The sequence below is a fragment of the Lissotriton helveticus genome, chromosome 8 (assembly GCF_964261635.1).
Source record: "Lissotriton helveticus chromosome 8, aLisHel1.1, whole genome shotgun sequence".
Classification (NCBI taxonomy): domain Eukaryota; kingdom Metazoa; phylum Chordata; class Amphibia; order Caudata; family Salamandridae; genus Lissotriton; species Lissotriton helveticus.
In genome coordinates, this window is record NC_136069.1 from 1,585,388,967 (window position 1) to 1,585,409,656 (window position 20,690).

The 20,690-nt window shown below is 43.7% G+C and overlaps 1 protein-coding gene across 4 annotated transcripts in view; it reads right to left on the minus strand.

Annotated features, from left to right (window-relative positions):
• ARRB1 (arrestin beta 1) overlaps window positions 1-20,690 on the minus strand; it is an 841,034-nt gene that overhangs the window by 602,489 nt on the left and 217,855 nt on the right. Inside the window, exon 1 of one of the 4 annotated variants that reach the window (XM_078658596.1) lies at window positions 10,062-10,580. The exons of 2 other annotated variants lie outside the window; for them this stretch is intronic. In XM_078658596.1, coding sequence (XP_078514722.1) covers window positions 10,062-10,273 — 212 coding nt within the window. In that variant the 5' untranslated portion in view covers window positions 10,274-10,580. Of the gene's footprint in view, window positions 1-10,061; window positions 10,581-20,690 lie in introns of those variants that run through there. One more of the 4 variants, XM_078658591.1, reaches the window with a different exon arrangement.

Sequence of the window (20,690 nt, forward strand, 5' to 3'; positions counted from 1 at the left end):
GTTTCCTTCCTATTTCTCTCCAGGAAAAAGTTAGACCCCGTGGATTTCTTCTCTTTAGTTCGATAGCAAACTTATGAAACAATTCAACTGAGCTCCATGTTGCCATGGGCAGATACGATTAATTATTGACTTAAACACAGCTATTGCCCCCTCCAAAAACAGCACATAAAAGAAGAGGGTCCTGGGATCTCATACATCTCACTTAAATGGCTCACAGGAAGCAAGAGATAACAAGGTTAGATTTTGGAGAGATTATAGGAAGAAAAAAAGACTTGTTCATTTGGGAAAATTAAAGGTTTTCAAAATATAAATAATCACAACAAAAAGCCTACTACATCAAAATATTTGTGCTTACCAATGCATCAATCATTTTTGTTTACTGTTTCACAATTCTAAAAAATTGAAGCCTAGCCTGTGATAAAATTGATCCTATAACAAATTCTGATGTGGGTTATCATCCCTCTAGCCGAATATACCAATGGCTTATCCCCACCAAGCAAGTCCCCCACGCATGGATCATTATCAACAATAAAAATTGAAAACACAGTAGCCTGGTTACTGCTTAACACAAGATTCTATCTAACTGCAACCCAAGCTCTTGGACAGCTCTCTATAATGCTCAGATTTTACTTCAAGAACATATGAACTACCCACCACGTTTTCAGGACTCCTGGTGAATGGATGGTGTGGGGGTAATTACTTCCCCAAAGCCCGGAATTTCCCCTTTCTCAGATGAGACATCTGATTTGGGTAAAGGTGTGAAACTTGTACCGCATTCACCAAGCGCAAAGTTTCCAGACTTTGTCTGAGTTTCTGAGTGAGGTAGAACCCTTTCCACACCCTTACTTGTATCACAAGTGACACAGGTGTATAAAAGGAATTCCAGCCTGTACCTGCTAGGATGCAGTAGAGTCAGAAGTTCCTTAGACTTGGAACTAAAATATTGCACCAAAATCTGTAAATAAATATTTCATAGTATAATCATTTTTTTCAAGGAAATTTCTATATGTTGGTATATTTGCATCTTCTTATTCTCTGCATTATCAAAATACTTCTTAGTTGGCAAGATTTTTTGTGTAATTGTTTTATGTTTTAAATTACATTTATTTTGCTGGGGGAATTGATAAACCGCATATGGTGAAATTAATGATGTCAGGCCTAGACATCCATTTCTATATTAAACAATGTGAGTTTTTGTAGCAATCTGTTATAATTCTCCATTGAATACTACTACACGTCAAGCGTACTACATAGAACACTATACACTGTATGATATGTGCGTGTTCTATTTCTGTTGAGCTAGGTTCACGCAACCCATGTAGATTTGCATACCTTCATACATAAAGAAACAGGAGATTAATTAACATTAACACGCAAGCTATGTTGAAGGCATTGCAAGTCATGCAGCTAGGAAACAGTAGTTATGTGCCCATGGTACTGGAGTGGACTATAGCTTTTTTGTCATATCCCCTCCTAAATCCCTAGTGGTCTATTCTGGTGGCCTATTCTCTATAGATAAACTATGCCTCATCTCCATCACTCCTCCATTCTTGGGGTATTCCAGAAGTAGATGCTTCTCAAGAGAATTTTGTTGCACGCTACAATACTCACACTTTTTGGGATATGCTCTACATCAGTGCTCCACATCAGTTAAATATGTTACAAAATCTAAAGCATGTGAAACTATGTGCCATACTTTATTGGAAACCATTTCTTACTTAAGTCACATCTCTACCCCAGGAACTCAGTTACACCTCACATAGTAGTCCTGAAAGACATCAATGCACCAAGCTCCAAAGAGAAGGCACATGATGACCAGACAAAATGAGAGGTGATGTCCAGAGGGCACTGTTGAGACAGATGTTAGTGAAGAAAGCAGATCACACTTCATTCTTCTCAAGGAAAGGTCTTTGAAAGACCGAAGGTTCCCACTGCTGACCAAGGGCAACAGGGAAAGTGCGGGCATGTGTGTCTGAAATGTATTTGAAGTACAGCAGGCTTGACTGGTTGGCGGTGGGTGGAGTTGTGGAGCGGCTTGGATCTCCATTGCCCTAGCACCGCTCTTGCTACACTGCATTTGAACAGAAATAGCCACGCTGGGAAACTTTTGGGGCCACTACTGTTTGAAGTAGTAGAGAATAGTTTGTTAAGTTTTAAAACAACCATATAAACATTTATAATTTACAACAATAAGAACAGAAGACTGTACATTTAGTTTGCTTTCATGCAAGAGTAGTCTCTCAAATTTTCACTATCCAGTGCTCGTATATATTACAAAATTAAATGTATTATCAACTGAAAAAACTAAATAAAAAAACATATTAATCAAAGTTGGAAAATACTTTTTCTTCAGATTAAAGTCCCTCATAAATACAATCTCTCAATGTTGCCAACCAGAAGTAGAACAGTCCATAGCAATTCACAATTTCCAGGGAACAATGGGAACCAAGCTGCAACCTGTGGACGTTTATATATGCTGCTTGTAGCTCTAAGAAGAAAAGTCCCTCATAAAACATAAAGTTTCCAGGAATGAGAAAAAAATGAGTTTTATTAAGAAGTGTTACCTTTGGGAGTTGATATATGTAGCTTGAAGCCTTTTTCAAAGGCACTCACATAACTGTAACGCCTTTCGAATTCCCAGAAAACAACATAGCAAAAGAGTGAGCTGTATAATATGATATGCCTGCAAACCATAGCTCCTTTAATAATGCTGTACTGCACTGAGTATGTTTGATACCCTCAAGAATGCCAGCTTACTTTTTTTCTCAAAATGCACAATAAATGTGGATTCTCACAGACAAAACATTTGCAAAAAATAAATATGGATTAATACAGAAATGCAAAAAAATAAACACATTAAAGCCAGGTTCCCTAATCAGGATAGCTCTTCAAAAGGTAACACTTACTTATCTCTGAAATGATCAAAACAGGGAAGAAGGAGACCATGCCATTTGTAATGTAAATAGAAGATACTAGACTTTGACCATTTATTCTTACATCAGTGTTTTACGTCAAATTAGGGGATTATAGCTTTATTTCAGCGTAGTTGTTTGTTTTAAAGTAAACTTTGCTTGCCTCAACCTGCATTTTGCAGTAGTCAGCTAGCAGTGGGCAGACCATTTTGTATAATATATAGGTTCTGCCTACTTTTCATGGCAAGAATGCTGATTAAAAGAAGGTTTGATCAATAAAGATGGCTATCTCTATGCACGAATACCTTATGGTGGATGTTAAAAATAAAGGTAATGTTTCTGTTGCCTAATTTTCCCCATTTCCCATTTTTTCTAAATTAATTTTTGCTACATACCTTGATGCATTTATCCTATTCTTCGCATTAAGTTTCTGACATATTATGCTTACCATAGTACTGTCTTGAACTTGATTTGCCCTGGCTCTGTAAGCTCAGTGCCTCTTTAATGTATTTTTATTTGGCTGTGCTTCTGGCTGTGCTGTTACACACTGTGCGTACACCTATTCTCAGAGGACTGGCTTACTGCTCAGAGCTGTCTCCTAAAGAACAGTCAAAGACCCTTCAGGGAAGCCTGCTTAACTCTGTGAAATGCACTTTGGGACATAGCACAGCAGGTCAATTTTTCATAGGACCAAACCCCTTGCAAGTGATCTACACATCAGTATGTGCACTTCATAGGCTTTTCCTCGATGGTGCCAGATAACCATGCTTATTAGCTTTTCTATTTACAATGATTTATACACCTCTTTTGAAATGCCAAACCTAGGTATTGCCTGATTATGCTGAGTCACCTTGTCGTGAGCGCTGGGTTGGTTAACCAGTTCCATGCTGATGACGGAACCGCTCCGTCATCAGCCGCGGTGGCGCTGTGCTGAGGACGGAGCGGTTCCGTCATGGCACGCCCGACGGGCCTGCGCGGCGCTGATTTTGCGCCTGCGCGGCGCGTTCTATTAAGCGGGCGGGGCCATGAAGGAACCGCTCCGTCATGAGCACAGCTCAACCGCGGCTGGTGACGGAGCGGTTCCGTCACCAGCATGCGCCCGCCGCGCGGCCCCCCGCCCCCTTAGCGCTGCGGCAGAATAGCCGCCGCAGCGATTTGGTTAAATAATTTTTGCCCTGTTCTTGCAGGGCGTCAAACTGCAATCTTTGGATACTCTCTGCACAGGTGATTTTCTCCAGCCTTAGTATCTCTTCCCTTTCAATCTTCTGGCGCATAAGGTCTCACAGGTCAAGTTTATTAGGTTCTACAATTCATATTCTTTATTCGATTTATAATTCATTCTCATCCTTTGGGTTGAGACATTTGGAGGAGGCCACTTTGATAGCCTGAGGATGAGGTTTGGACTGTTGAGGTTCTGGGCTTCACCGAGGGGGTCTGCTGCCTTAAGCTCGTCATCCGCATTGAGATTGCTCCAATTCTCTGAGGTCTCGCCGTAGTCTACCAGCTTCCTCCTCTGCTCCTAGGATCATCGCACGCTTCTTACGTGAGTATGGAGCAATTAGGGAGAGTCATCTCTTAGTACATCTCAGGCTAGTAAAGAGACCAGCCCTGGCTCCACTAAAGCCAGAAATGTGGAAATATTCAGTTTGAACTTTAATATAGGATAGGCTAAGGCTTATCAAGAAGTTGAACCATACGGTTCAATGCAGCTAATGGGTAGTACGTGGACCGGCGAATCACATGTTTTCATGGTGAGCTAACAGGCAGGTTCTGAATTCCTGGATAGGTCTTCTATAGCACTACTACTACCGAAAAAGAGATGCATACATTTTCGGAACTGAAAAATCAGATCCATTAATCCACACGGTTGACGGTTGAACCCACCCGTCAACCCGTCGTGTCCTTGTTATAATTAGCTACTACTGGCCTTGCCTCTCACACAAAACCCGATCAGACCGGGTTGGAAGTATCACCGGCCCCGCAAAAACTATGTCCATGATTAATCTTCAGCCCTGAAGAGTCACTGGCACATTGCCCGCTTGACGAAACACGTGTCGGCTGTTTTTATTCTTTGATGTGCTCCTTCTGAAGAAGAAGGTTCAAATATATTTCATCTTAAAAGAAACCGTCTATTGGTGTCTACCTTGTCTCCATTTCTGCTGTTACATTGTGTTTCTTGAAAAAGACACTCACTTACATATATCTTAACTTGTGCACAGGACTTCTTGTTAGGTCTTCTATAGCACACAAACATCACCAAGAAGCTTAAGTCAACAGAGTTCTGATACTAGCATGACTGGGTACTGGGACAGGCAAACCTTGGAAGAGTGGCTGTGAATATATGAGAAGTTCAAGGAAGGACGCTACTACAAATGGGATCCCTGGAGCATGGAATCTGGAAAGCAAAACATAACTCTTCCTCCAAAAGTTTTAACTTGGAATGGGAGAGGTGTGTTGCCTAGAGGAGAGTTCTCGTTAGTATTTGCGTTTCTTGATATTCAATATAAGTTATATTTTGTTATATTATGTTGTTTGATGTACTGTGCTATGTTACGATGGACCTTATAAAGGGAACCCATTATCCTAGACAAATAGGAGGAAGATAAGTGAACCAAATAGGCAGCATAGGTGTTTTTAGGGGCATCAAATGAGACCAGGTGGAGAAGAGCCGAGTCATAAGCTGCTCGCTTATGACTGGACTCTTGAATGCTAAATGTATTTGTTTGCTCATAAAACTATTAGGCAGCATACTCCAGAGTTTAGCTCCCTATTCATGTTTAAATGGGAAATGTAATGGAACTGCCAGTGAAAATTGATCACATTTCTTTCTTAGAAATGTGGGTCCCTAATTGTAGAAGACTGAGTGAATTATACACAAAGCTTTAGGAAAAGTTAACTTGTAAACTGAGAGCCAGTGCAATGAACACAATAGAAATTAGATTTTACAATATCACCTATGTGGGCAGCCTCTCTATCTACTAGAGCCTATAATGGCAGCTCTCAGGACATCTGCTCTTGAGCAGAAGTGCAGAGTGCCTCAGAGATAGGTACACGTTATGTCTGATCCATTGGTCCACGATACACCTACTGCCACATTCGAGGCACTGGATTAACCCCTTGCCCGCGGCCGGAATTCCGCTCCTGTGCTGGACATTCCGATCGCGGGCGTGGTCATGACGGCCCCCAGCCGTCATCAGCACACGAGCACTGTGTGCCATGACGGCTGGGGGCCGTCATCAGCATGGAAGGGGTTAAGTGGAGCCTGAATCTGTAACATCTGGCCCGGAATGTCCACCTTAGCTGAGTTTCAGGAACCTTTAGGACAATGTCAGGTAGACCTCTATAATGGAAGTAACAACATGTAAAAAGTTAAGACCCTCAGCTGTTTGAACTGTTCTGGGAGAATGTTTTTCTGTATAGTGACCAAAGAGGCTCTGAACAGGCGGATTCTAAAAGACTATTGATGCCCTACTGTTATGGAAGGTCACGTCTGATGAGCCGGATGAGATTCATCCTGATGTCACCAGGACTCATGGCAGTCTAACCAGCCTTCTTTCTGGTCCCTGACAGGAAGTAAGATAAAATAACTTTGTTATTTCTGCCCGACACCCTAGGTCAATGAAATGTCTGGGGGATTGACAACGGATCCCCAGATACATCTGTACTGTCCGATCTCTCGACCCTAAAAAGACCTATGTGAACCGTGTTATCCTGGTGGTTCTGAACAAAGAAACCAGGCACACCAAGGCTCTGCCTCTCCGGAAAGCGAAGTACTATTTTTACTTAACAGAGGAACAAATGTCATGCTAACTTTCATGAAAGCCATGTGGGATGAGTTAGGAATGACATCAAAGTTATAAAAGTTATATGCTGCTTTGATCCCCTTCCAATGTGCTCTTGGAGAAATTCAGCAAGGCCATGAAAAGCATGATAGGTCAGCAGGGAGACGGTACAAAGAGGAAGGGAGCTATGAACCTGCCTTACTTTTGCTTGGTATGGGGTATATGCCACACAGGAGCTTAGTCCTTTTTGAGCTTCTGTGTGGAAACTCTACGAGAGCTCGCCTCAGTCTCGTGAAGATATAGTGGCATGTCAATATAAGCAAGCCTTCAGATCCCAGATGGCCAAGGAAATGAAGAAAAGTACCACAAATATAGAGCCGGAACCCATATTGGTTAAAAATTGGTATATCACACTGGCACATTACAAACATGGATGACAGGATTGGATTATTCGCTCTTGAGTTCAGGACCCTACAGGACAAGAGATCCAAACATCTCATGGTGCTAAAAAAGACCAATGGAGGGAACTACCTCACGAAGTAAAGACGCTTACGACGCCCACAGGTTCTCCCATGTCAATGGATTTAAACTCCAATAAAACGGTGGTGATATGCCATGGCTTCTTCGATGCACACCCCGTCCTTACCTGAAGACCAGCGCAATGGTTGTAACGAATGACACAATGCAGTAGACTTCAACAACAACAAGATTGCCTAAACCACACTTTCTTTTTAAGCTTTTATGATTCTTGCTTAATGGCCGAACTCTGCTTTTTTGGGGGTTTGCACCAGTATTTTATTTATACCTTTTAATTTCAACTTTTTTTATTTTCATTAAATCCTTCATGTGTGAAAAGGACAAAATAATCCACTCTTCTGTACAGTATATATACAAACACTTATACAAAATGATTTACAACAAACCATTTGAGGTCCACATATTCACTAAGACATATTTAACATACTACATCAAAGTACACAATTTCATACAAAACAAACAAATACTTATGACCTTAATAAATTGCAAATGAGTGACACATATAGTGTCATTAATGTTTTGTTGCTCCTTTGGACAATAAGGATTTTGTCTTAAAATCCGGATACTGATTCACTCAGTTGAGTTTGGCCATTAAGCAAGAATCCTAAAAGCTTAAAAAGAAAGTGTGGTTTAGGCAATCTTGTTGTTGTTGATTGCTATATGACCCTGCCTAAATCCACATCCCTTAGGGCCTAACTCCTCAATTTTTCAAACACAATGCAGTAGACTTGCATACATTTTATATCCAAGGTCTTGTATTAGAGACAAACTCAAAAGACTTCATCTGAGGCCTTGACAAGATATTGTGCAGTAATGTGGCAGAGATTAAAGTGTAAGAAATCAACTCAGTGTCACTCATTTCTTTATTGCCATAAAATACACACTATGCACTTTAACTTAGGTAATAATGCATATCTTTAGAGTGTCTTGTGTTTGTTTGCTGAATTATTAATTCACCTACAAGCGTAGTTATTGGCTCTGAGTGGTTTGTTAGTCTTGGGCAAATGCTACTCAGCTATATAAAAATAAAAACAACTCGTGTCCAGCCAAAACTACCTGATCTGGCCATCGACTATCAGAAGGAAGAAACAAAGAGGGTGGGCTCTTAAGCACATACTGGGCAACATTCTGAAAGACCTTGGAGCCACCTATGAAGGTTTAAGTGAGTAAAGAAGGAACTACAAACTGCCCTTTTCTGAAAACAATGTTTGGTTACTCATTTAAAGAAAGACTCCATAACACCTGCTCTGATGAATGCACTTGGCCCCTTACTGCAATTCTATTGGCCCACACACTAGTAGCCATCTTGGCTCTATCAGCACCTTTACCACCGACACTAACACACTTCATGAGGAAAACACCCACAGAGATGGTCTCCATCGTCCAACAAAGTCAAGACCTTCAATAAATGTCATTAGGATCTGACTTGTAGTAGATGATGGATGGTACTGCGGCCCGTCTTTCCCATGACTATGAATTATCCATAAAGATTTGTACAACCAGGGACACACTCTGAATCCCCTCGCGTCCCCGAACTCCCAGCTGAGACATTTCCGGCCTTCAGAGGACTGTCAATCCCCCTCCCCCTCCTACCTGTCCTGAGGAAGACCCGTCGTGAACACCCACTGGTGCACCAACAGGGTGGAAACGTCAATGCTATACGATTAGGCCCAGTACTACCGGGATTCCATACAATGCAAGATAGGAATCTCTGGAGTAAAATTAGCTTCTGACCTACAACATACTTGTATATAGATAACCATGATGTCACTGTATATTCTGTACACCAGTTGAGCACTGTGAACTATTGTCACTTCAATTCATTTTGTATTCCTGTAAATAATTTGCCTAGACAGTCTACCTGTTTATTATGATTATCAATGAATGATTTAATTCTGATATAAATAACAGCAACAAACCATTCATCTCAGTCTTTATTCATTATGTGCTGATGAGATACAACTCAGTTCTTATTTATTAACCCTATCCATGCTGCCATCGGCCATTGGCCGACGGCAGCACTACCTTGCTGGTGCTGCTGTCGGCCAATGGCCGACGTGGCTCCACCCGATTTGCGGAAGTGCCGCGCTTCCGCAAAACGGGCGACGCAGCCAATGGGTTAAGTGTTGAGTGTTATGATGCGTGTTCCAGAGACTGCTTTCTAGTTTGCATTTTGAGCATCCTCAACTCACGTTCGTTCTACCCGACAGAACCACTTCTTGCTTAATTAAAACTTACCCAGGTTCTGAGGGACACAGGGTTACCCCGTTATACTTAATCATTATAGATCTGTCCGGCTGTGGCAATATAATTGACTGCTAAGTAAATAAATGAATAGGTATGTGACAATCCAGAAGTATTTCTTCCCTGTCTATCACATGACAAGCCCTGTGTGCATAGGATATGGCCTACTGTTGGGTGAAGACTGCACAGCGAATAAGGTTGGGTTGTGGAGTTGGGTGCTAATCCTGACTGAATTCCGTCACATTCCTGGACGTCTGAAGATGTCGCCGGAGGACACACAATCAGACAGAAGGACACACAGCACGCGCCGCTCACCGCCTCATCAGCGGGACACTTGCGCATGACATGGAGGCGCTCCCCCAACTCCGGTGACTTGAGTGATGGATTCCCACAGGAATCGATCCCCCCCGCTTGACTGCACAGATTTCCTCCCCGAACTTATGAAAAATGCACAGCACAAAAGCATTTCCTTCCCTCCACCGACATCCTGCAGCGGCTCCCAGACCTGCCCCCACACACACCTTCTGCTGAGGACAATGCATGCAGCCCGGCCCGGCGCGAGGCCGGACGCCTCGCGCATACTCACAGGGATATGTTCTCCATAGGGACGGGCCTGCCGCGCGGCCCGCGCGCGCCCACCAGGTCCTCGCGGCTGCCGCCTCCCAGCGCGCGCAGCTTCAGATAGTCCGCGCGCCGCCTCCCTAGGTGGGCGACGTCGGTCCCTGCAGAGTGCACTTGGCAGAGCGCATTCGCATCCTTCCAAACTTGTCCGCTCCCCAGGCGTTTGCAAGACACCATCCAGGCGCCAGACGTGTCAGCAGCCCGCGTCCCCCCTGGTGCCCCCGGCTGCGTGTCTGTGCACAGAGACCCCGGCTGCCCATCAACGGGAGGAGCAGAGAGGCGTCCCGCGGCGTCCGGCCGGCACCCTGGCAGCGTGGAGGACACTCAGCATCCCCTGCAGGGGCTGCGCCTCGACGCCCGTCTGATTGGTCCGCGCCTCTCCGCGCCTCCGTCTGCTGTGCCGGGCTGCAGGCACCGGACCTGCATGACAAATGACTGCAGCCCCGGCTGGGAGATGGGTCCGGCAGAGATGGCTGCACTGCACGGAGCTGCGTGCAGCAGGAAGCATAGATGAGGCTGGGAAATAGAGAGAGGAAGGGGGAGGGGCGCGAGCTGCAGCCGCAGGATTAATTATCATCAGCCCTGCTGTGATGCAAGGTGTGCGCCAAGCTGCATGGATGGGGGGATAGATGTCCAGACCCGGCAGGTGGATAGATAGAGAGACAGGTAGGTAGGTAGCACTGGCAAGGACAGATGCCACAAATAGAAGGACACTGAGCACACGGATGGATGGATAGACGGACGGACAGACTGACATGCAGCTGGAAAGATAGACCGACAGAGGTTAGACATAGGGTAGGACTGGCAAGGACAGATGCCACAAAATAAACAGACAGACAGACAGATAGACAGATAGATAGATGCAGGTGGACAGATAGATGGACAGACATGTAGGTAGAACAGCAAGAATAGAGGCCATAAAATAGAAAGTATATATTGGTAGATAGATAGATAGATAGATAGATAGATAGATAGATAGATAGATAGATAGATAGATAGATAGATAGATAGATAGATAGATAGATAGATAGATAGATAGATAGATAGATAGATAGATAGATAGACTGAAAAATGAATAACTAACAAAATGTGCAAAGAAAAATACGTTGATATTATGTTTGCCTGTAAAGCACATGGCCATCTAATGAAGGCATCTTGGTACTTCAGAAAGTGGAAGACAGGGGAGATGGCCATATATATTGCTAGATGCAGGGCTGTGAGTGGGATGAAAAAACTGTCGGGGGGGGCTCTCAAAGAAGCATGTCCAATGTAATTAAGGGTGTGGCTTAAAAACAAGTAAGCTAAAAATCTTTGCTTAACATAGTGTGCTGCCCGGCTGTTATTTTGCTGCTTCGGTCATTGCATCCAGACATCTAATACAACAAGTAACATTACACCTACAAGAAGCCAGGACTATTGGCTTTGACAATGGTTGTTAGTTGCATGAGCTAAATAAGCAACAACTGTGGCTTCGTTGTTTAGAATTATGAAAATGCATCAGTTCTGACATGATGAGACTGTGAAGGAACTGTAACAAGTCTCTTTGAAGTTACATCACAGGCAGCGAAGGGTGGAACTGCTGCAAAGTCAAGATGCATTTTTTTTCACCCTGAGGATGAGGGCAAAAAATGGAGAGTGCAATAGGGACCCATCTCAGCACATTCTTTTTAGAACTGCTGGTGCTGAGTACCGGCAGGACCCAGCCCACTTAAAGCCCTGGCCAGGTATATACACACAGGTTGTCAGGGATGAGGTTGCCCTTTTCTAGGTATTGGGTGGCAGGCAGAGAGTTCCAGGTAGTGCTTCATTTGAGGCAGTGGTTGTCGGTGGGGGCTGTAGAAAAACAAAGATAATGGAAAGATAGAGGACGGAAAACACATAAACAGCGAAAGCAGGAACCTGCAAGAGTGAGGTAAAGGGGCAGGGAGTGTCAGGTAGTGAATTAAAGAGACATGAGGTGGAATAAAGGCTACGCAGCCTTGGTATTGGGCACACCAATATTTAATTGCAACCAATCACAGGCTTCTGAGTAGAGCTCAAATCTCATCATTGTGAATCTGAGATCTTGATGTAGGTGATGACATTTGTTCCTCTGGAGCAAAGGTCTGATGCTCTTTACAGCCCGATATGGGAGAAACACACATCACAGCCAAAATATGAAACTGATTGACTATTAAGGCACCCAACTGAAATTTCTATCATCAGCTTCTTGCCACACAGAGCATTCCCCATCCATTCCCACTGATATGGTACAGCCCTCCAATCACCTCCACTAAAAAACACTTACTACTCATTAACGGTTGACCACTCACCTCATGAAAACCAAATCTGACCCCAGTTTGCAATGGAAATGTTTGGAAAGTCATACCTTAGACTACTAAAGAGCTCTGTGATGACATACTAATGAAGACTGCGCACTAGATAAGTCATAATTAGCAATAATAATAAAAGGATTGCAAAGAGAGATTTAAAAAGGATCCGCTGTTACACTGGAAGGACCTGTAAAGAGCTTAAGCAAGAGGAAAAACTTCCAAATGTTGTCAGGTTGAGGAGCAATCCAGTGGATGCATGTCTATATTTGAATGCCCCAAATATAAGACGTTCATAGAGTCCAGACTAGAAGATACGAAAGCACTGACAGCCATAAGGAAGGGAAGGAGAGAACATGCAGGATACGGTGGAGATGATGCTAATGAGGCACCTTCACCACAGCATATAAGCGTAACATAAGTGAGAATTCTGAGTTTAACCCGTTTGCTGCTTTGAACGTTCCGCGCCGGTGCGGAACGGACTATTAAGCGGGCGGGGCCGCATCGACCAACGGACGTGCGCAGCACTACCGAGGTAGTGCTCGCGACGACCATTGGTTGACAGAAGCAGCAAACGGGTTAACAACTCCGGGTTCCTTATGACTGTGACTGGCAAAGAGAAGTGCCAAAGTGCTGTGTCCGGTAGATGTGAGTGTCGGACAATGTTCAGAAGCCCTTGGGGCAAGCAGGGGCTACTGGGCGTCATTCATGGGGGTTAAGGTTATTTACAACCTGGGACCCATTCTAATATGACTCTACAAACTGGGCTAAGTACAACTTCTTCCACACTTGGATCATAGGATATCAAGGGTAAGCATTCAAAGGCTTCTTGGAGAGAGGTAGAGGGGTTTCTGGAGCTCAGAGCTTCACTATCAAACAATGAACACAATACAGTGAATGTCCAGCCCAACGTTGATCTAAGTACTTTAATCACATAGTTGTGTGCATTATTATGCACTCCAATAGACACATTCTTGTCTCTAGGTGCTTTCCCCATAGGTGCTATACCCACCTGCTCCCTAAGAGGGGAACTCCAAAGCCTCTCTCCTGGGTCTTCCTTGCTCTAAGGGTAATCTGGAGTAGTGTGAATTCAGCTCCGGTGCATTATCAATTACCAACCGATAATAAAATGCGCTTAGTCTTTTGTCTTACCCTCTACACAGGTAGAAGAGTCTCACAAGTCCTTTACCTTGTCACCTTACACTGCAAGGGGCTCTCCCCCATGTGTGTGGAATGCCACAGAGAACCAGCAGGTCTCTTGCAGTCTCTTTGCCAGGTAAGGGCCATGTTGGGCAACGCACCACGCATCCATCCAGCTGTCTTTTTATGGTTGCTACTCGGGGTCCATTGCTTCCTAGATGGCCATGGTCCCAGCCATAACAGTGGCTGGACCAGTCTGTAACTTGGAGATGAACAGTCTTAAAATAGTGCAATCTTAACCAGATTGTAGGTAGGCATGGCACCAATGGGACCTGCTCCACAATCAGCAATTGTAACTCATGTCCAAGCTGGCTTTTCTAATGACGCAGTCCAGACTGGGCCTTTCATAATTTGGCAGGTGCCTTCAGCAGTTTTCCAGCTCCACTCAGGCCTTCAGCAATTCAGCAGTTGCAGCCCACCTCTGCCCTTCACCAGTTGAGCCGTTGCAGTCCCGATTGGGCTCTCAAGAATCACGCAGTGGCAGCCAACTGGGCCATCGCCAATCACACGATTGTGGTATTGTAGGTCCAGCAAGGGACCAGAATTAGAAGCCGAGGAGCCTACAGGCTCCAGGGTCCTCCTGGATTGCTTCCAGGATCCAAAGCTTGGCATCCTATAGCCACCGTTGGCACAATGGACCTTGCTCTTCCATGACAGTCTGACCTCCTGCAGGGCAAGTTAGGCTCCTTCCCTCTCTCAGCAGGAAGCCATGCAGGCTTGAGGGCACTCTATGGCAGGCACATGGGCATGGCCAAGTTACTGAAAATAATCTCAGTTGCTGGTAATTAATCTCTGCCGCAATCCAGTCCATTTTTTTTTGCCAACCATACCACCTCTGGGAGGAACCAGCTAGCTGCAAATACGCCTTGGTCCTGCTCCAAGTAGATCATCCCTGTCTGAACAACCAGGCCAGGTCCACTTTGGAGAATGATGCAAGCAACCACAGACTGATTTTGGCCTATCTGGGCAAACACAGATTTGCATAAGGCAGGTCTCTGTCTAGAATGTCATACTGGAATGCCATCCAAGCAATAGTCAGTGGCTGAGATTAATGTAAGCATTCTGTCCACCACCCTGTTGTGTGCCACAGTTTATGACCTAAGTGTGACCGCGTTGCCTAGCCATTGGTCACATGTTCACTGTGCCCCAAGGCTCAAGCTATACCTCACTAAACTGGCACAGACCACTCTGAGATTGCTTGTGTTCCTATTTGGAAGACACCTGCACTGGCAGCTTGGGTTGAACTCTACCTAGCACAGCAGGACCAAGGCTGGTTTGCATATGTTTGGTCTCTGTGTAGAGTGACATAGTTGGCAAAAACAACAGACTGGAATGTGGCCCGAACAATCACTAGTGACTGAGATTATTTCAAACATTCCATCCATCACCTAGCTGAGTGCTGTATGCAAATGCCAAGAATTACCATCATCATTTGAGAAGTTTGTATTATTATGCTATGTTATGGAGATCTCTTGACTGTGGGTGAATGTTTTGATTGGTTCTGCATTCCGTCTATCAATTGCGTGTCTTTTGCTTTATTATTATGCTCTGCCATAATGGCTAGCATTAAGGCAACAGTGGGCACCATCATGCCAAGAATACGACAAAAGAATGATCACAGTTATATCATGGTCAGCATTAGGCATGAATGAAAACCATCATCCTGTAGATTACCATACTGTGCTAAAATTGAACACCATTTGCCAGGGTCAGTGTTACGACACATGTGGGCACCATCACACCAGGGATGGCCACAAGAGGCTAAGAATCACCACTATACCACATCAATTGGGAGGAGGAGGTCAGTCCTGTCCACTACCCAATGAGGGTTCAAAGCCCAGCCCCCTCTTGTCCCTAGTGCATGCTGGGTGCTATGGTAATAGAAGTAGGCAACCTTAACTGAGAGAGATTGCAAAGTGCCTAGAAGATTCAGAACACAAGTTTGGCGCGGAGCGTGGCACAGGTCCTGACCTATGCAGTGGATCGGATATGCAGTGGATAAGGATTTTGGCATCCCAGAAAACACATATTAAGGGGCCTTTTATGTTTATGTTTTATGACCCAATTTTCTGTTAATTTAAAAATGCAGGATGCCAAAGAATACTAAATGATCTGTAGAGCATTAACAGAGTGACACAAAAATAGCTGAAATATGTCTTACCTGAGACCCCAAAAATCATTAGAACTATACTGGGTGGATAGATAGAGTCAGAAGTAAAGGTAGGCAGAGAAGTTTAGATAGAGAAATGGAATAGACAGAAATAAAACAAAAAGGTCACTTTCCTGGGAGTGCTTTGGAAGGTGGGGGGCCTTATGCAATTACCCGCTTTCCTCAAGCCTTAAAACGTCACTAGACCTACGTGCACAAGCAGCAACAGGAGAGGGGGAATGAACATAGAGACTTGGCCATAGTAAGTTTTTTTTTATCTGAGTCTTTGCATCCTTGCATTGACGGCAAGCAGGTGTTCCATATTTTGCAGTTCCCCATTTTCACCATTGGACATGTATGTCCATGCTCACAAGCCTGTAAAGATAATTAATAGCTGCTAAGGTCTGATGCAACTCTGGCATGCAGGTGGAAGATAATGCTGCATTGCCATAAGAGGCTGGCTCCTGGGCATCTCTCTCCATTCCATCAATGCTCTGACTAATCTAGAATGTGATGTGGGAAACAGACATATGATGAGGGCTTTTCATATCAGTATGAAATACCAGTGTTTGGGCTTCTTCCTTTCTAGGTCTGGCATTAGCCAAGCCCTTTTGGCTTTAAAACACTATATGCATCATATACTTATGTTGAAGGGGTTTCAGCCAGCTGTCTTCATCCATTGGTGTGGTGTTGTGTCATTCACATTTTGTTTATGCTTACTACAGCAGGGGGCGGATTAGTCACTAGGGGCCCGATTCACAGAACTAACTTAAGACAAAATCCTAAACTTACTACTATTTTCATATTCACAGAAGGCACTTACTCATTTCGGTATTCACAGAAGTTAGGAGTCCTAACTTTAAGACTCCTAAATGCCTTCTGTGAATACCGAAAGTCTTAAAGTTAGGATTTTTCTCAGTTTAGGAGTAGTAAAGTTAGGACTCCTAAATGCCTTCTGTGAATACCGAAAGTCTTAAAATTAGGATTTTCCTTAGGTTAGGAGTCCTAAAGTTAGGAGTCCTAACTTTACTACTACTAAATTGAGAAAAATCCTAATTTTAAGACTTTCGGTATTCACAGAAGGCATTTAGAGTCCTAAAGTTAGGACTCCTAACTTCTGTGAATACCGAAATGAGTAAGTGCCTTCTGTGAATACCGATATGAGTAAGTGCCTTCTGTGAATACCAAAATGAGTAAGTGCCTTCTGTGAATACCAAAATAGTAGTAAGTTTAGGATTTTGTCTTAAGTTAGTTCTGTGAATCGGGCCCTAGATAACTTCAATTTGAGTGTCTGCGTTTTTCTCTTTCACAAGGAGCATAAGGTAGTTCCCTTCAATGCTAGTGTTTTTATTTTAACTTTCTTACTTTGGTGTTGCCTTTGTGTTTAGAGTCTGATGTGAGAGAACACAGCTTTCTACCAACTTTGCCATGTTGACGGAGGACATATTCCAGCGTTATCAGTTCCTGTATCCTGACAATGATGTTGTAAAGTCCTTCGGAGTGGACTTTGTTTAACTGATTGCTTTTGTTGCACAGTATACCACATTGTGTCCATTTGACACTGTTCTTCATGCAATTACTTTTATAAAGGGTGCGATGAATTGCATTTTAACTGCAGTCCAGCATGTAATGCTGGTATGTATTCTGACTGAGGACTACAGTTGTATCTGTTAGTTGATTCAGTTTGTATGTCTGACTTCTAGCTTTCTAGTTTGTTTTCAGTGTTCTTGTATGTTGTTATATTTGTGAACCAATTTCGTCTGTATGTCCTGCTGTTATGGCTTTCTAGTGTCCTTTCAGTGGTCTGTTCGTCCGTCCGTGTACCAGTACTGCCTGTCTGTCTATCTGTCTGTCTATCTGTCTGCCTGCCTCCCTATCTATTTATCTATCTAGCTATCTATCTATCTATCTATCTATCTATCTATCTATCTATCTATCTATCTATCTATCTATCTATCTATCTATCTATCTATCTATCTATCTATCTATCTATCTATCTATCTATCTATCTATCTATCTATCTATATATCCACCTTTCTATCTATCTATCTATCTGTCTATCTATCTATCTATCTATCTATCTATCTATCTATCTATCTATCTATCTATCTATCTATCTATCTAACTATCTACCTACCTACCTTTCTTCTATCTATCTATCTATCTATCTATCTATCTATCTATCTATCTATCTATCTATCTATCTATCTATCTATTTAACTATCTATCTTTGCCACTCTGCCTGCCAGTCTACCTGTCCGACTTGCTATCTACCTACCTTTTCAACTCTATCCGTCTGTCTGTCTGTCTGTCAATCTTTGCAAATCTGTCTATCTATTGAAAACTACCTATCTTGGCAGCACTCTCTGTTTTTGGAATACTATCTATCTATCTTTGCAACACTGTCTATCTATCCATACAACCCTCTCTAGCTCTATGTCTTTTCAAGCCGCTTTAGCTGTCTGTCGTTGCAAGCATCTCTATTTATCTGTCTTTGCAAGCTTTGTGTAAGAAAGCTGTACTAAATGTTACCAAACCGCATTAGCAAGCGGTTGGCAGCCAATCCCAAACTGATTGGCTTTTTTAGGTCTGGTGTTAGCTAAGACCTTTGGATTTTACTAAAATGGTGTCTACTGTATAGGTACTAAAGGGGGTTTCAAGCCAGATTTCCTACATTAGTCTGTAGTGTCTGTCACACACATTTTAGTTCAAGCCAATGCAGTATGCATCATGCGACAGTGGGTTAGCAAACTTTCCTTTAAGTTGTACATCCACACACAAAGTAGTCCTCTTCAGAGTCAGGGACTACTATGGTAATGTGTGCTTTTTAAATCCAAAATGGTATTTTTGACTTTAGCCAATGATATTTTTAGATTGATAATGGCCTGTTTGCTTTCCCAAGAACTACGTTTTGCACAAACCATGACACAAAGCCAAAAGACTGGTGGCCAAGGCTAGCCCTTTTGGCTTTACCATTGCTTGTATAAAGATGATGTCTGTAGACAGGTAAGTGGATGGCATACATGAGCCAGGGGTTTTCTGATCAATGGCTAATGCTGCAGCAGAGCTAGTGAGAGGCACAGTGCATCTGAAGGTTTCGATGGGGGTGGGGGCCCATATATGTAGAATTATTTACAGCCACCCACTGTTGAGCAACAAGCTGCCAGGGACCCCACAGGCCAGTCATTTTCCTTACATCTCTGTGCTCATGCGTGTGCATGCTGAGTGGGGGAAATGAGATGCTGCTCCAGCGGTCCCATATTGTGCCGATCCCAGTCTTTATTTCCTCTCTGGTCTTGCGTGCACACGTTTTGCTTGTGCACCAATATGTAAAGAAGCATTGAGAAAGCCAACAGATCTGGCCTTGGCAAGCCTGTGATGACTCGTTTATGTTTATTTTTTTTAAAACATATGCAGTGGGCATTCAAAGGAATCAAAATTAAAAATGCCAGTAGTAAAAAGGTGATGTGCACATGTTAGCAATAAAATATGTAAAAATAACCCACAGCAAAATAAAAAAAACATGACATTAAAGAATAAATGAAAGCAGAGGTTGGCCTACGTGCCTTGAGACTGAAATGAACTACTTTTAGGAGAATGTGCCCATGTGCACAAGCAAAATTCCGTCATTCACAGTGAAGAGAGTTAGTGCTGATCCACTGTCTTGTGCTGTATTCTGTGATGGGTGGAAGCTAAATGTGAAATACATCTAAGAAATACTAATGGATGAAGAAAGCTGACGAAAATAGTTGAAGGACATAAAACAACCAACAGTGCCCCAAATATTTGTGTCCTGCTTGAGGGGGAAACAGCCTTTACCTTGTATCCTTTACAATGCAGAACCTTTACCATGCAGGTAAGTATTTGTGCCTTTACCACACAACACTTTACTATGCTGGTAACTATTTTTTAAATAACAATCTTTTTATGTTACTTTTTATGTGATTTATAAAAAATGTATTTTATGGTATTGGAATGGGTAGAGGTAAAGAGTGCTAAGAGTGACTTTACGGTTCAGGGATGGGTAGAGGTAAATGGAGGTGAGGATGACTTGAGTGTTCGCGGTGGGGAGGATGACTTGAATGATTGTGGTGGGTACAACCTATGAACTGCTAACAGCACACGCACAAATGTATTGAGGCAAGTGCAGATATCACCAGCTGATACAACTTAAAAACATGTACCTTACCTTGGCTTCCCCAAATTCAATCAATTTATCAATCATTTGTAAAGCGCACTACATACCCGCGAGGGTCTCAAGGTGATGGGGGGGGGGGCGCTACTGATCGAACAGCCAGGTCTTGAGTATCCTCCTGAAGGTCAGCAGGTCTTGGGTCTGTCGTAGGCTCAGTGGGAGGGTGTTCCATGTATTGGCGGCGAGGTGGGAGAAGGATCTCCCAACGGTGGTTGTTCTTCGGATCGCGGGACGGTGGCGAGTGAGAGGTTGGCGTAGCGTAGCTGGCGGTCGGGGATGTAGAAGGACAGCCATCTGTTGAGGTAGGCTGGGCCGGTTTTGTGGAGTGCCTTGTGTGTGTGGGTGAGGAGCTTGAAGGATATCCTCTTGTTGACGGGGATCGTTTGATGAGCTTGGTCGGGGTTCCCGTGTAGAGGGCATTTCCATAGTCGATTCTGCTGCTGACGAGGGCCTCAGTGACTGTCTTTCTTGTATCTGTCAGGATCCATCTGTAGATCTTGTGGAGCATGCGGAGGGTGTTGAAGCAGGAGGAGGAGATGGCATTAACTTGCTTGGTCATTGAGAGCATTGAGTCGAGGATGATTCCCAGGTTGCGTGCGTGGTCAGTGGGTGTTGGGGCTGCCCACTGTGCCGTCGGCCACCAGGAGTCATCCCAGGCTGAAGGGTTGGAGCCGAGGATGAGGACCTCCATCTTGTCTGAGTTCAGCTTCAGACGGCTGGTCTTCATCCAGTCGGTGACGG